Genomic DNA, 13,323 nt, shown 5'->3' on the forward strand with positions numbered 1-13,323 from the left:
GCTTCCCCTCCCCGGAAGTAACTGCAGCATGGAAAGGTTTCCGGCAAGGCCAAGCGGCGCTGCGCGGAGGTTCCGCCCAAGAGGCAGCGTGGATCGGGAGAGCAGCTGGGAAGGTTTGGGTGACATCTTCTCCTACCATGAACGAAGCAGGTGAGGCAGTGAGTGTTGTGCGCTGCAGCTGGTAAATTATTATTACTGTTGTTGTTGTTGTTTCTTCGGTTTTCTAGAGTATGTCCCCAACTCTTGTCATCAAAACAGCAACAAAAAAAGGAGATACCCATCAGTGGCCAAATAAATTTGTATTTTATATGTGTGTGTGTGAGGGGGAAACAGAATAATATTAAATGGTTTAGTGTCAGATATAAACGTATGTTGGTGTTAGCAACAACAATTGCGTGTGAGAATGGCCACTGTTGGTACTGTAATTACCTTGTTTGTGCTTTTATGCATTTGTTTTCCTTCTGACTCCGCTGTTATCAGTTCCACAAACACACACACACGTATATACACCTGGATCATCTGTTGAAGAGTATATAGAGCACAAAAGTTCGCAAAAGCCGTACGAAATGTGTCACAAGGCTCCCTACTGCATAAATGTTATGATTATATATGGTGCATATTGCCACAGTAGTTCATGTGCTGGTTACTTCAAGACTGGATTACTCCAATGTGCTCAGTATGGGGCTTCCCTCGGGCTTGATCCAGAAGCTGCAGTTAGTGCAGAAGGCTGCAGCACGATTCCTGACAGGAGTGAGGCCTTGTACTCGGAGGTCTGCACTGGTTGCAAATTTGCTACTGGGCTAAGTTCAAGGTGTTACTATCTATAATATATATGAAAATGTAGGCATTGCGCGCACGGAGGTCACAGCCTTTCTCTGTAACTGCTGAACCGTAATGTAACAAATTTGGCCACAACGTACCTTGCCCATCAGGGAGGGATCTGGCATAATCCCCCCCCAAAAAAACACCTTTCACACCTAAAATGATGATTAAACACAAAAAAGTGGCGCCCAAATTAGATGTCACCACCAGAAGCTCTGAAGACTCCAGCAGCATCCAATAGAAAGGCAGATCGCACGCTGCTGCCTCCAAAGCTGCGCTACCAGATGACACCACAAAATTCCACAGCAACCAACTGAAAACAGTCCTTTGGCAGCAACAAGGCCCAGCTTTTTCAATAGGCCGCAGCATTGCCAAGCAGGGAAAATTGAGTAGGCCGCACCATTCAGTAGGCCACAGGCAAAAAACAAACAGAATAGGGCCTTTCACAATGGGGGGGGGGGTTTCACAGGGATGAGGCACAACAAAGGGAGGGGGGAAACACATAGCCATGGGGGGGGGAGGAAGAACCCTGAGTCAGCCAAACCAGTGGGGGGTGGGGTGGGACAGGGAAAACTGAGTAGGCCGCAACATTGCCCAGTAGGCCACAGGCAAAAACGAAACAGAATATGGGCCTTTCACAGGGTGGGGGAATCACAGGGATGAGGCACAACAAAGGGAGGGGGGAAACCCCATAGCCATGGGGGGAGGTAGGACCCTGAGTCAGCCGAAGCAGTGGGGGGTGGGGACATTTTCAGGAACACGCATGGGTGGGGGAGTCTTATTTTTGAAATTTACAGTAGGGGAGTCATGGTTGGGACAGGGCAGGTGAGGGGTGAAGGGAGACTCTGAAGGTCAATTTAACAGAAAAGGGTCCACTTAACACAAAAGCCCACAACAACGCGTGGCCGGGCAGCTAGTTCATATATAAAGCGCTTAAGAGATCACCTTATCCACTTTGATCAGCGGAATTGGTACTACTGCAGGTGCCACATAATACCCTTTCTGCGCTTGTAAGAACTGAGTCATTTACTGTGACAGCTATAAAGTTGAGGTAGGCTTGTTGAGCTAATTTGAATGTTTTCTATTTTAAATTTGTATGTTTTTAAGTATGTTTGTGTCAGGGGACCAAGGGAGGGGAGCGAGTTCGCCCAGGGACAGGAACTAAGGGCACCAGCCAAGCAAGAGGAGGGCTGGCTGGAGCGCGAGCTGCAAGGCGGCGCAAGGGCTCTGAGTGAGGCGGAGGGGTCTAGGGATGCTACCGACGTGCACGCGGGAGAGGAGGTGTCTGAAGGTACTGCAGCAGGGGAGGTATCGGAAGTGGGGGAATCGAGGAGGCTGTTTAGCACAGGCATCCCCAAACTTCGGCCCTCCAGATGTTTTGGACTACAATCCCCATCATCCCTGACCACTGGTCCTGTTAGCTAGGGATCATGGGAATTGTAGTCCAAAACATCTGGAGGGCCGCAGTTTGGGGTTGCCTGGTTTAGCAGTTAGGGGGAGGGGTCTGGCCCCGCTCCCTCCCCTGAGGTCTGTAGACGGGGAAAGCATCAGGAGCAAACAAGGAAACAAGGTGGGCCAAGGTTGTTTTGCTGGCGTAGATCGAGACGCGCGCCAGTTCCGGATTCTGACTCGGAATATGTGGTCATGTCTTTCTGAACTCTGAACTGTACATATGTATATAGTATTAAAATCTGAAAAGCCATCACTGAGCCTTGGTGGTCTTTGGTCGTGGGAAGCTGCACACCAGCCCTGACAGCTTGTCAGTAATTTTTTCTTGATTTTATTGTTTTATCTTTTTGTAAACTGCTTTGAGGTTTTTTACAAGCAAGTAGTGTATAATTGTTATGAAATAAATAAATATAATGCATGTTATTGGATGTAAAGCATTATACATATATAAATTCTGAAGTGTTATTTGCTGGTATTGTCACTGCAGTTGTGTAGGCTGTATTTATACTAGGAGAACCTACTATGTCATAGCATTATGTAGTCTGTTTTGCTTGGTATTACCTACACAGCAGGGATGGCAAACCTGTGACCCTTCAGATGTTATTGGACTACCACTCCCATCACCCTTGACCACTGGTCATGTTGCCTGGGGCTGATGAGAATGGGAATTCAACAACATTTACAGGCCCATAGACTACCCACCTCTGATTACACTGTATGGCAGTTACTGTCTCGGTCTTCTAACTGGAGTCTTTCCCAGCCCAACCAGGAGATGCTGAAATTGAACCTTAGATATTCATCCTGCCCCATTTCTTTTCAGAGCTGGTTGAAGCTTTTAAAACCAAGATTACGCAGGAGCCAGATGTTGCCTCTGCTGTGGCAGCCATCAATGTCCTGTTGGAGTTCTTGAAGAGGGACAAAGGCACGTAAGGCAATCAGATTGGGTGGGCTGAGCTGTGGAGCTACCAGTTTGCACCTGGTTTCCCGGGAACCTTTGATTTATAGTAAAACTTGCTGCCACCTTGCTGAGTTCAAGGTGCTGGTTTTGGTGTATAAAGCCTTATACAGCTTGCAACCAGGATACCTTAATACCCCTTATATACCCAGCCAGCCATTGTGTTCTGCTGGTGAGAGCCTCTTGCAGATGCCGCCACATCAGAAGGCTTGTTCTGCACAGTGAATGTAGAAATAAAGCCTTTTAGTATCGTGGTCCCTTCCCTTTGGAATTCCCTCCCTTGAATATTAGACAGGTGCTGTCTCTGTTCAGTACCTACTGAAGGCATCCTCTTTCAACAAGCTTTTTAAATGGGGTTCTTGTCCCAGTGTGCATCTGTATTGGAATTGTTTTTAATATGCTTTAAAGATGTCTTTCATTCTTTATCACTTGTTATTTGCTGCCCTGGGAGGAAGGACAGGATATAAACTTAATACGTAGATCCTGTAAGCTATAAATCTGCACACCCCTGGACAATGTTGTCATTGGGCATTTAGTAGCTTACTCTCTCCCTCTTTCTGTCAAGGTGAGACAATTCAAGGGTTGAGAGCAAACCTCAAACATGCAATAGAAATTCTCTCTGGTGTTGACTCTTCAGTTGCTGTCTCTTCTGGGGGAGAGCTCTTCTTAAGATTCATCAGCCTCACGTCTTTGGAGAATCCAGTAAGTTTCACTTAACTTTTCATAAAGGGTGGCAATTGTTTGGTAGTAGTTTTCTTTACACTGTGGCTGGTTTTTAGATGAAGGCAATACAGAGCAGGACCACAAGCTGCAATGAAACACATTTGCCTTCAGTACTCAGGGACTGTCTCTCCCCATATGAACTGACCCGGACCCTGCAATAATCATCTGAGGTCCTTATTTGTGTTCCTCCTCCATGGGAGGTCCAGAGGGCAGCAACACAAGAACAGGCCTTTTCTGCGGTGACTCCACATTTGTGGAATGCACTCCCTAGGGAGGCCCGCTTGGCACCTTGGATACATGTCCTTAGGAGCCAGACAGAAACTTTCCTCTTTCCCAGGCCTTTGGCTAATTGAGCAATGTTTGGCCTTTTGTGGCGGGTATTGTTTTTGTTTGTTCCTATGTTATGTATTTTTGTGTTTTTACATTGTAAACTGCCCTGTGATCCTTGGATGAAAGGCAGTATAGAAATTAAATAAATACGTAGCTACTTCCTTGCTATGATCTGGAACCAGTTTTAAATGTCAGGGACCAGCACTGGAACAAATTATGTGCTGGTAACAGTGAAAGAGGACTCTGGAGCATCTGCAAAGTTTGTATATCACTCTGCACCTCAGAAGACTCAGAGGATGTATGAACTTCAGCACTTTTTCTGTCTCTCTCTTTTTTAAAAAAGCTAAGTCAGTCTTGTAAATACTGTAAGCCTATAGAAGTTACTAGCCTGCACCAAACAAAAAACCAGCCGAGAGCTGACGGGAGGAGAATAAATATATCAAGTTAATAATAAATTTCTGTGCTGGTTGTAGAGGTATGATGGGCTCCTTCCTTCTTCTGGTAGCTGGCTCAGTATCTTGCATGCATGCAATTCCTTATCACCTATGGCTACCAAGCAGTTGCTTTTAAACAAAGTTATGCTAAGCTTGACACCCAGGGCATATTCTAGTTTATTTCACTAGTTATTTTTTCTTTCCTTTTCCAACTGATATAGCTATAGAAACAGTACAAATTACATAATGCACACCTAGACATGTTAAACATTTCACTTTGAAATTATACAAAATAAGAAACTATATTGTTGTGCATATAACATATAACAGTAAAGTGCTAATATGGGTTATTTTTACTGTTATGTATCTCTCAAAAATTAATCAAAGGACTCCACTGGATTATGACTGGAAGATATTCTAATTCTGTTTCTTGTGCTGCTTTTTCCAGGACTATTCCAAATGCAAAGATATCATGATTCAGCGAGGGATGCTTTTCCTCGCTCGAACCTCTAATTCAAGGAGCAAAATTGCCGAACTTTGCCACACATTTGTCAAAGATGGCGGGGTAAGTGAGCTTGGGTCATACTAGGGCAAAGAAGTAGAGTGAAATGTCTTGTGTGTATCCCACAGATGCTCCATGCATGTGCAGAAACAGATGGTAGGCAGAAACATTGTATCCTATAAATCTCTAAGCTAAGCCAGGCATGGAATCATAGACTGGAAAAGACCTTGGAGGTCCTCTAGCCACGCCCCACACTCAGGGAAGCATCTGCAATGGAGGATGCAACTTTACTATATAACTAGCCTGACTAACTTACCATCCAGCCTCTGCTTTGAAACCTCCAATAAAGGAGAGAGTCCTCCTGAGGTTGTCGGTTCCACCGTCAAACAGCTCTTAATGTCAGAAAGTTCCCGCATTGCAGGGGGTTGGACTAGATGATCCTTGGGGTCCCTTCCAACTCTACGATACGGTAGTATGATTCTGTGACCGTGGCTATTCACAGGGCTGGCGCCAGAGGGTGATAAGGCTGGGCATTTGCCAGGGCCCCGAGGCCAGAAGAGGTTCCACTGCCCTCACATAAGCTGTTTGGTCACAGAGCCCATTCCTAAGTTTTGCATCCATGGCTGATGGCTGTCTGTCATGGATGCTTTAGTTGAGATTCCTGCGTCGCAAGGGGTTGGACTAGATGACCCTCAGGATCCCTTCCAACCTCATGGATGTTACTATAGCCTTGACAGAATCTTGAGTGGATTTCCGTGGCACCCAATAAACTGAAGAATCCTGTGCCTTGCCTCCTCAGAGAATATTAACGCACGCTTACTCCAAAGTGGTTCTGCGAGTGTTAGAAGCCGCCGTGGAAGCAAAGAAACGTTTCAGTGTCTACATCACTGAATCACAGCCTGATCAAGCAGGGCAAGTAGATGGGACTACTCTTTTCTCTATTTTAGGGGCATGAGGCTCTGTGCAAACAGAGGAAGCCATTTGCTATCTGTCTTTATCTGTAAAGGTTTACCCTCCTGTGAATTTAGGAGGCAGTCCTCTGCACACTGAACTTGGAAGTAAGTCTCATTGAACACGGTGGGACCTATTTCTGAACAAGCACGCAGCAGATCAGTCTGCAGATTCGGCAGCTGGTAAATCACTTTGATTTAAAGCGGCTCAAGAATCAATAGGTCTTGGTGAATGGATTTGCCAACTTTTTTTAGGTTGGACTTTTGCCCCGTGCCCCATGTTTTAAATCCCCCTTTCCTCCCAGGAAATCAGAATAGTATGCAAGGTTTTATTTCTCCCACTCCCTGGAATTTTCTGCCCACAACCACCATGTGAGGTAAGGTAGGCTGAGATATGGTGATTGGATCAAAGACCTCACAGTGAGCCACATGGTGAGTGGAGATTTGAACCTGGGACTCTGTGATTATAGTCCAACACTCTACCGTAGTCTTCCCCAACGTGGTGCCCTCCAGATGTTGGACTAAACTCTGATCATTCCTAGCAATTGGAGGCTGATGGGAGTTGGATTCCTACAACATCTAGGAGAACCACCTTGGGAAAGCCTGCTCTAACCACTACCCAACACTGCCTCTCTTCCCCTTACTTTTCTGCATGAACCGGAGGTTGGGGGTGGAGAAGAACAACCTTGCTTCATGCCAGGCTACAGTGAAGGGAAGAACCAGTGGGAAAGCAGCCAGAGGGCTTGAGGGGGGGGGGAGTCCCGTTTCACTTTGTGGAAAGGTTTCTCTGCAAATCTCAAAAGACTTGTGGAAGGAGATGTCAGCATTGGTCAGCAGGGGAATACATTTGTGGAGCTCCATAGTTCTTTTTAATCTCCAGCAGCACAATGTGAAGCATGTCACTTAGAAATAAATCCCTCTGAGTTCATTGGGACTTGCTCTCTGGTAAATTTGTTTAGACCTGATTTCTTTAAAGAAAAGAGGAAAAGTAAAATTATTGAAAAATTTACAAAAGTGAGGCCTCTCCCAATGGGCCTCTCTCTGAGCTCTGGTTTGCTTTTGGCTCGCTAATGGAGGGGGAGGTGGGCTTGGGCCGGGCCTAGGCTCAGCCTCGTGCTTCCCTGCGGCCTTTGTTTACCCACCTACCTCTCCTTCTTTCATCTCCCCATCCGGGGTGGGGGGGGGTGGCGGCAGCAGCGGCCACGAGGTTGGGGCTCTCCTTCTTCCCCTCCAGAGCACCGGCGCACTGCGGGGTGGGCTGCCACAGGCCTTGGGGCCTCGGAGCTCCGTCCGCCCAATGGCGGGGTGCCCCGGCTCTGGCCTGGTGCGATCGCTAGGGGGGGCAGCGGTTCCCCGGCCGGTCCACCAGGTTCCCCCAGCACCCATGCGTCAGCGGCGGTCTCGGTGGCTCTTGGCGGCTCGGGAGCCGCTCAGGTGTCGCGAGCACGCTGGCTGCCCTCAAGAGCTCTGCAGCAGCATCTAGACCTGATTTCTTGAAACAACATCCTCAGTGCAAAAGGCGGGGTAGGAGTTGCTGATGATGAGAAGAAAAAAACAATTCTATACCGGGAGCTATTCTGTTAATTTTTAGAACACTATTTTGAGGGGGGGAAAACTATTTTTTAAAAAAACTGTTAACAATTACACAGGCAGAAGATGGCAAAGGCACTCAGTAAACTTGGCATTCCTGTGACCATCATCCTGGATGCTGCCGTTGGGTAAGTCTGTGTGGTTAGTGCTGCAGCTGGCCTTTTGAAAGGCAGCTGGACATAGTGACATGCTGTGAGGGCTGCAGAGGAAGAGAACCTGCTGGATCCTGATGTTTAAAGGGCTGGTTCTTGCAATAGTAAGCCAAGGTTGCTGTCCATAGCGCAGTGTGAGAACATTTGCCTGGGGTCCAGGAGGTCAAAGGTTCAATCCCCTGAGATTCCAGGTGGGGGTTGGAGAGAGCCCTGCCTGAAACCCCGAAAAACTGCTGCCAGTCTGTGTAGACAATACTGGGCTAGATGGACCACTGGTGTGACTCGGTATAAGGCAGCTTTCTGTGTTCCTATGCTCTTTGGCTGTTTCATGGCTAATCTTGTGTTTCTCTTCCAAGTGTAAAACAAGTGGCAAGGGGAGGGTATAGCTGAAAGGGTGTTACTTTTAAGTGTAACAGGAGTGGGCTCTGTGCATCACACTTGGATAGAACAGGAATTGAGTTGTTTTTATTCCTTCTGAACAGCTACATCATGGAGAAAGTGGACCTGGTGATAGTTGGTGCCGAAGGAGTGGTAGAAAATGGAGGAATTATTAACAAGGTAAAATATGCGTCTGCCCAGATTTTTCGTGGCTCCCTAAACACAGTTTGGGAAATAGCTGATTTTCCAGAGCTGTCCTGCTAGATCCAAACAAAAGTCCCGTCTTCTGCAACATCCTGCTTTCTTCCATTGGTTAGCCAGATTATTTAAGGAAGAAGCTCAGGAACAGCAGAAGAAAGTGCTTGTCGTTCCCTAGTTTTTCCCATCCAACACACACACGAAAACATCCTAGTCGGCTTTCATTTGTAAAAACTTGTTTGTTTGATTGATTCCATTCCCTCTCGTTTCTTCCCAACTGTCCCAAATAAATGTTAGAATTCTGCAGCCTGTATATATTGTTCAAAATAAATAGGCTGCTGCATTGCCTATTTACTTATATGGGGCATAACTGTACATAATTTATTCTAATTTTGCTAGTCAAGGGGAGTGGCAAAGAACTATGTAAAACAGAAGTGTTGACCACTGGAAAACTCATTTAGCTGCTCCTCAGTCATCTGAGTAGGAACTATTTATATTCGTTCTGAGTGGAACCTGTGTTCTTTACAACCACAAGGGCCAGAAATTTGTTTTTAAAAATAAAATAGAATAGAAAGCTAGAATGTGAACCCACACATCCATCCACGTATGGATGTTCTGGCTTCTGTGGAATCCTACCATACATGCATAACATAAGGCTTGCTTATATGTGAACATACCCTTTTTCTCAAAGGTTTTGAGATCTTAATCAAGGGAGTTGGTTATTTTTCTTGCAGGTAAAATGCAAGAAGCATGAGACAGGATACAGTTAAGCGCTTTGAAGTTCCACTGATTTTCAGTGAGAGAGGGAAACATGTACCTTACAGTGCAAACCTAGGCATGTCGACTCAGGAGGAAATCCATTTATTTCACAGTAGCTTATAGGTATAAAATTGTAGCATACTTACGTGGGAACCTGATTAAACTCAATGGGGGTTTCTTCTGAGTAGACATGTATTATAGGACTGCACTGTAAATCTCTCCAACAGGACTTCACTGCGCTCGGCTTTGACAGAATATTACCCTTGGGGTTTCTTTTGTATCATAAAGAAAGGGGTGTTTGGTTCATCATCATAATGTTCTGATAATGTCCCCCCGCCCCATGGCTTCTTCAGATTGGCACAAATCAAATGGCTGTGTGCGCCAAAGCTCAGAACAAGCCCTTCTACGTGGTGGCAGAGAGCTTCAAGTTTGTAAGACTCTTCCCTCTGAACCAACAGGATGTCCCAGATAAATTTAAGGTAAAGTAAAACCAACTTTGCTTCCTGGTTATCTGCATTCAAAATGCTGTAGCCTGCAATTGGGTGGAAACCTTTGAGGAATTTAATGTCCGATCTTGGAAGTTAACCAGTATAAGGGGCAGCCGTCCAGGGGTTTGGGGCACTGAGGTGCATTTGTCGCCTTCATTATCAACTTCCAGAATGAATTTGAAAACATTCATGTTTACTCAGGCATTAAGGGGCTGAAGAATCCTTTTCCTGCCAACCCTGAGGGTGTCGGAGGAAGTGTTGTTTTTAATGGTCACTGCTTTTAGATGTTTTTAATTGTAATTGCTTTTCTAATGTTTTAGCTGCTTTGTTTTTGAATTGTGGGTGGGTGTGCTGCCCTGGACTGATTCAGGAGGAAGGGCAGGATGTGCATTCAATGGAGAAATAAATGATGGGTGGGTGACGCCCAGTTCTTGTCTCTCCATGGCATCTGAATTGGGTGAAGCTGTGCAAGACTTGCCTATTTTTGGCAGGTATTTTGAGGAGCCACTGATTGCTGCCGCTATTAATAATTATAATTCAGTGATTGTTGTTACGTGTTTCTAATAATTTACCTGTTTTATATATCTTTATCTGTTTGCTTTGTTGTAAACTGCCCTGTAACTTGTGGAAAGGGCAATATATAAGTTGTCAACTAAGCAAAACCCCACCTTTTATTATAACCAGTACTGCAGCTCAAGCTGAGGAGAGTTCTTTCAGCTATTTATTTCAAGCACTCCCCCCCCCCAATTCTTCGGCCAAAATAGGCTCCCAGAGTAGCATACAAATGCTTACAAATAAAGACAGTCCCTCCCCTCGTGCTTACAATAAAAGGGAAAGGTTTTGTGGGAAGCAGGAAGAAAATCAAGCTCAGGCATTAGATCTTAGTTACCAAGTTCCTCCGGTCGCAATTCAGCAAGGGAGAGAGCTGGGTCCAAGTGCAGGGGAAGGGCTGCTTCATCCTCTTCCACTTGTGGTGTCAACAGCAGTGAGCTAGATGGGTCTTACTTGGTGTAAGGTAGCTTCCCATTGTCAGCCTGTGTTCAGACTATGCAGTCTGGGCATGTGTGTGTTGAATGTTACACATGTACAGAATACTGTAGCAGGACCCAAACCAATGGGTTCAAATGACAAGGAAAAGGATTTAGGCAAAATGTCAGAAGGACCCTCTTGATGGAGCACTCTTGACAATGGAACAGCCTGCCTGAGTCTGAATCAGACTATTAATCCTTCTGTCCGCAAAACTGTGGTCAAGTTGCAGGCAAGCAACACTCTCAGCCAAGAATTGAACCTGGGACTTTCTGCATGCGAAACCAACGCTCTGCCCCCGAGCTCCCTCCCTTTCCTGCAAGGTGTGGCACTCTTGTTCATTAGAGCTTTTAAAGCAGGCACTGGGTGCCTGCCTATTAGGGACGATGTAGTAACCAACATTTCTGAATGGGCAGGTGATTAGACCAGATTACCTTTAGGCGCCTCTCAGCTCTGTGATCCTGTGTTCTGAGTCATGCTGCCAAACCTGGGTGGAAAAGGTGTCCTTTAACAGAAAATGACAACTCACCACTTTTTCTTATTTCTTCCAGTACAAAGCTGACACCCTGAATCAGCGTAAGGCACTTACAGAGGAGCATCCCTGGATTGATTATACCTCCCCATCTTTGATCACTCTGCTCTTTACAGACCTTGGGGTCCTGACTCCCTCTGCTGTTAGCGATGAACTGATTAAACTCTACTTGTAAAATTGTCCACATCTGGCGTGCCTAAGGGTGATTATGTTTCTCTAGCAGCCTGTTAAAAAGGAAAACCCTGTAAGTAAGAAGAAAGATTGCTGGTAATGAATCATTGGATGGCTCAATTTGAAGAACCAAGTCTCTTAAATGGGTTGCAGGCAGAGCCCACAATGCAGCTTGGAAAGTTAAATTGTCAGGAACAAATTCACAGAAGGTCAGATATGTTAGATTTTATTTGTAATTCAGTTTATTACCTTCACCGCAGGTCTTCTATTCTGGGCCATTATTGAGGATTACACACATGAAGGTGGTGGATGGATGGAAGGACCCAGAGTGGGAGATAGGGAAGACCCAGGGGGAGAGGCTGGGAGAAGAAAGGAAAGTTGGCTGGGTCCACCACTTTCTGTGTAAGAGAGGAATTCACATTTTCATTTTCTTTCTGTTTTTATTTAGATTTGTTTCTTTTATCTTATTGTATTATGAAAAATAAAATACTATTTTTAAAAAATACTAAAATAAAAAATATATTTTAAAATATATCTTTTAAGAAGGAAGGCTTAAGATGATGGAGAACAGCTGGTGGCTGGGCAGCTCCCAGCAGAGCACTAAAAACAGAATAAAACTTCAAACATTAAAAACTTTCCTAAGCAGGGCTGCCTTCAGATGTCTTCTAAAAGTCAGATAGTTGTTTATTTCCTTGACATCTGCTGGGAGGGCATTCCACAGGATGGGCACCACTACCAAGAAAGTGTTTGCAGGCTCCTGACATCCTGGTCCAGGTCCTCGCAGAACTTGTTCTTGATCTGCATATCAGAGCACACAGAGCGTAAACACTCAATATGTTAACTGGAATGGAGGTAGTAGAGAGATGGAGAGAAGGCAAGCACTCTGAGCCCTCAGCTGGCAGTTCGATCAAAGACAGAAGGGAGTCCCTCGCTGCAAATCTTACGCCGTGAATCTTCGGAATGCACTCCTTGCCGCAAAAGGTGTAGTTCTCTCTGAGGCTGCCATTCGAAGCAAGTCTTGTCCCTGTAGAGCAGCAATGTCAGTGTTGAGTGTTTTCAGCTCATAGTCAATGATGTTCATCTTCTGTGAGTTGTTGACCTGCAGCAAGCCAGAACACATTGGCCTAATGTTCCAGCTTGCTGGGTGCAAGAGGGTTTGTTCCTTTCTTTCTTGCCTGATATAGCAGTTCAGTCTGCTTAGTGAGTGATACTGTCGGCTCCAAACACCCACTGCGGCAGGTGGCCAGTGGCCATTCATCACTTTATTGATTGGGGACTGCCTGGCTTTATTGAGGTTGTGCATGAGTGTGTGCGTACAAACACACACACAAACACAATGATCACAGGGTTGGTGGGAGAAGGCAAATGAAGGGGCACAACAGAGTTTTGCTGCTTAGCAAGAGGTTTGGGGAAGCTTCTACCGTTCTTCACTGTGATAAGATTACACACTGAGTACTCATTTCCCGTTTACTGTGTAAGCAAGTCAGTCAGGCCATAGCATGAGTACCTGCCAGCCATCTCATCCTAGGATCAGGCAGGTGAAGTCAGTAACATCCGGGGGGGGGCCTAAGGCAAATTCTGGGACTCCAGAATCCACAGATACCTGCACAGTCTCTAGCTCAGGTGTGGGGAGCCTCTGGCCCTCCAGATGTTGCTGAACTCCTGCTTGCTGGAGTTGACAGGAGTTGCAATCTAGCAAATGCTGGGGTGGCCAAAGGTTCCCCACACCTCACCAGAGGAAAAGGATTCTGCATATGCTCAGGAACACATTTCTCCTGCGGTCTTTGAAATGCTACACCCCCTTGGAGGTCAAGGATTTCTGTGCATGCTCCAGGACACTCAGCCAAGTTGCCAGAATTTTTGT

At 45.9% G+C, this 13,323-nt stretch overlaps 1 protein-coding gene across 1 annotated transcript; it reads left to right on the forward strand.

Annotated features, from left to right (window-relative positions):
* Positions 1-26: 26 nt before the first annotated feature.
* Positions 27-11,474, forward strand: EIF2B1 (eukaryotic translation initiation factor 2B subunit alpha). Its single transcript, XM_060269467.1, has 9 exons — positions 27-150; positions 3,092-3,193; positions 3,792-3,928; positions 5,162-5,278; positions 6,015-6,131; positions 7,819-7,883; positions 8,390-8,465; positions 9,596-9,721; positions 11,308-11,474. The coding sequence occupies exons 1-9, from the start codon at positions 138-140 to the stop codon at positions 11,461-11,463; spliced, it is 909 nt and encodes a 302-aa protein (XP_060125450.1). The 5' UTR covers positions 27-137; the 3' UTR covers positions 11,464-11,474.
* Positions 11,475-13,323: the final 1,849 nt, after the last annotated feature.

The sequence above is a fragment of the Zootoca vivipara genome, chromosome 17 (genome assembly GCF_963506605.1).
Source record: "Zootoca vivipara chromosome 17, rZooViv1.1, whole genome shotgun sequence".
Lineage (NCBI taxonomy): Eukaryota > Metazoa > Chordata > Lepidosauria > Squamata > Lacertidae > Zootoca > Zootoca vivipara.

What these genes read in the sequence shown, in the direction of transcription:
- EIF2B1 (XM_060269467.1), top strand. An exon ending in GTTCTTGAAGAGGGACAAAG is followed by an intron (nt 3,194 to 3,791) that starts GCACGTAAGGCA and finishes CTTTCTGTCAAG; the next exon opens with GTGAGACAATTCAAGGGTTG. An exon ending in AGCCTGATCAAGCAGGGCAA is followed by an intron (nt 6,132 to 7,818) that starts GTAGATGGGACT and finishes TTACACAGGCAG; the next exon opens with AAGATGGCAAAGGCACTCAG.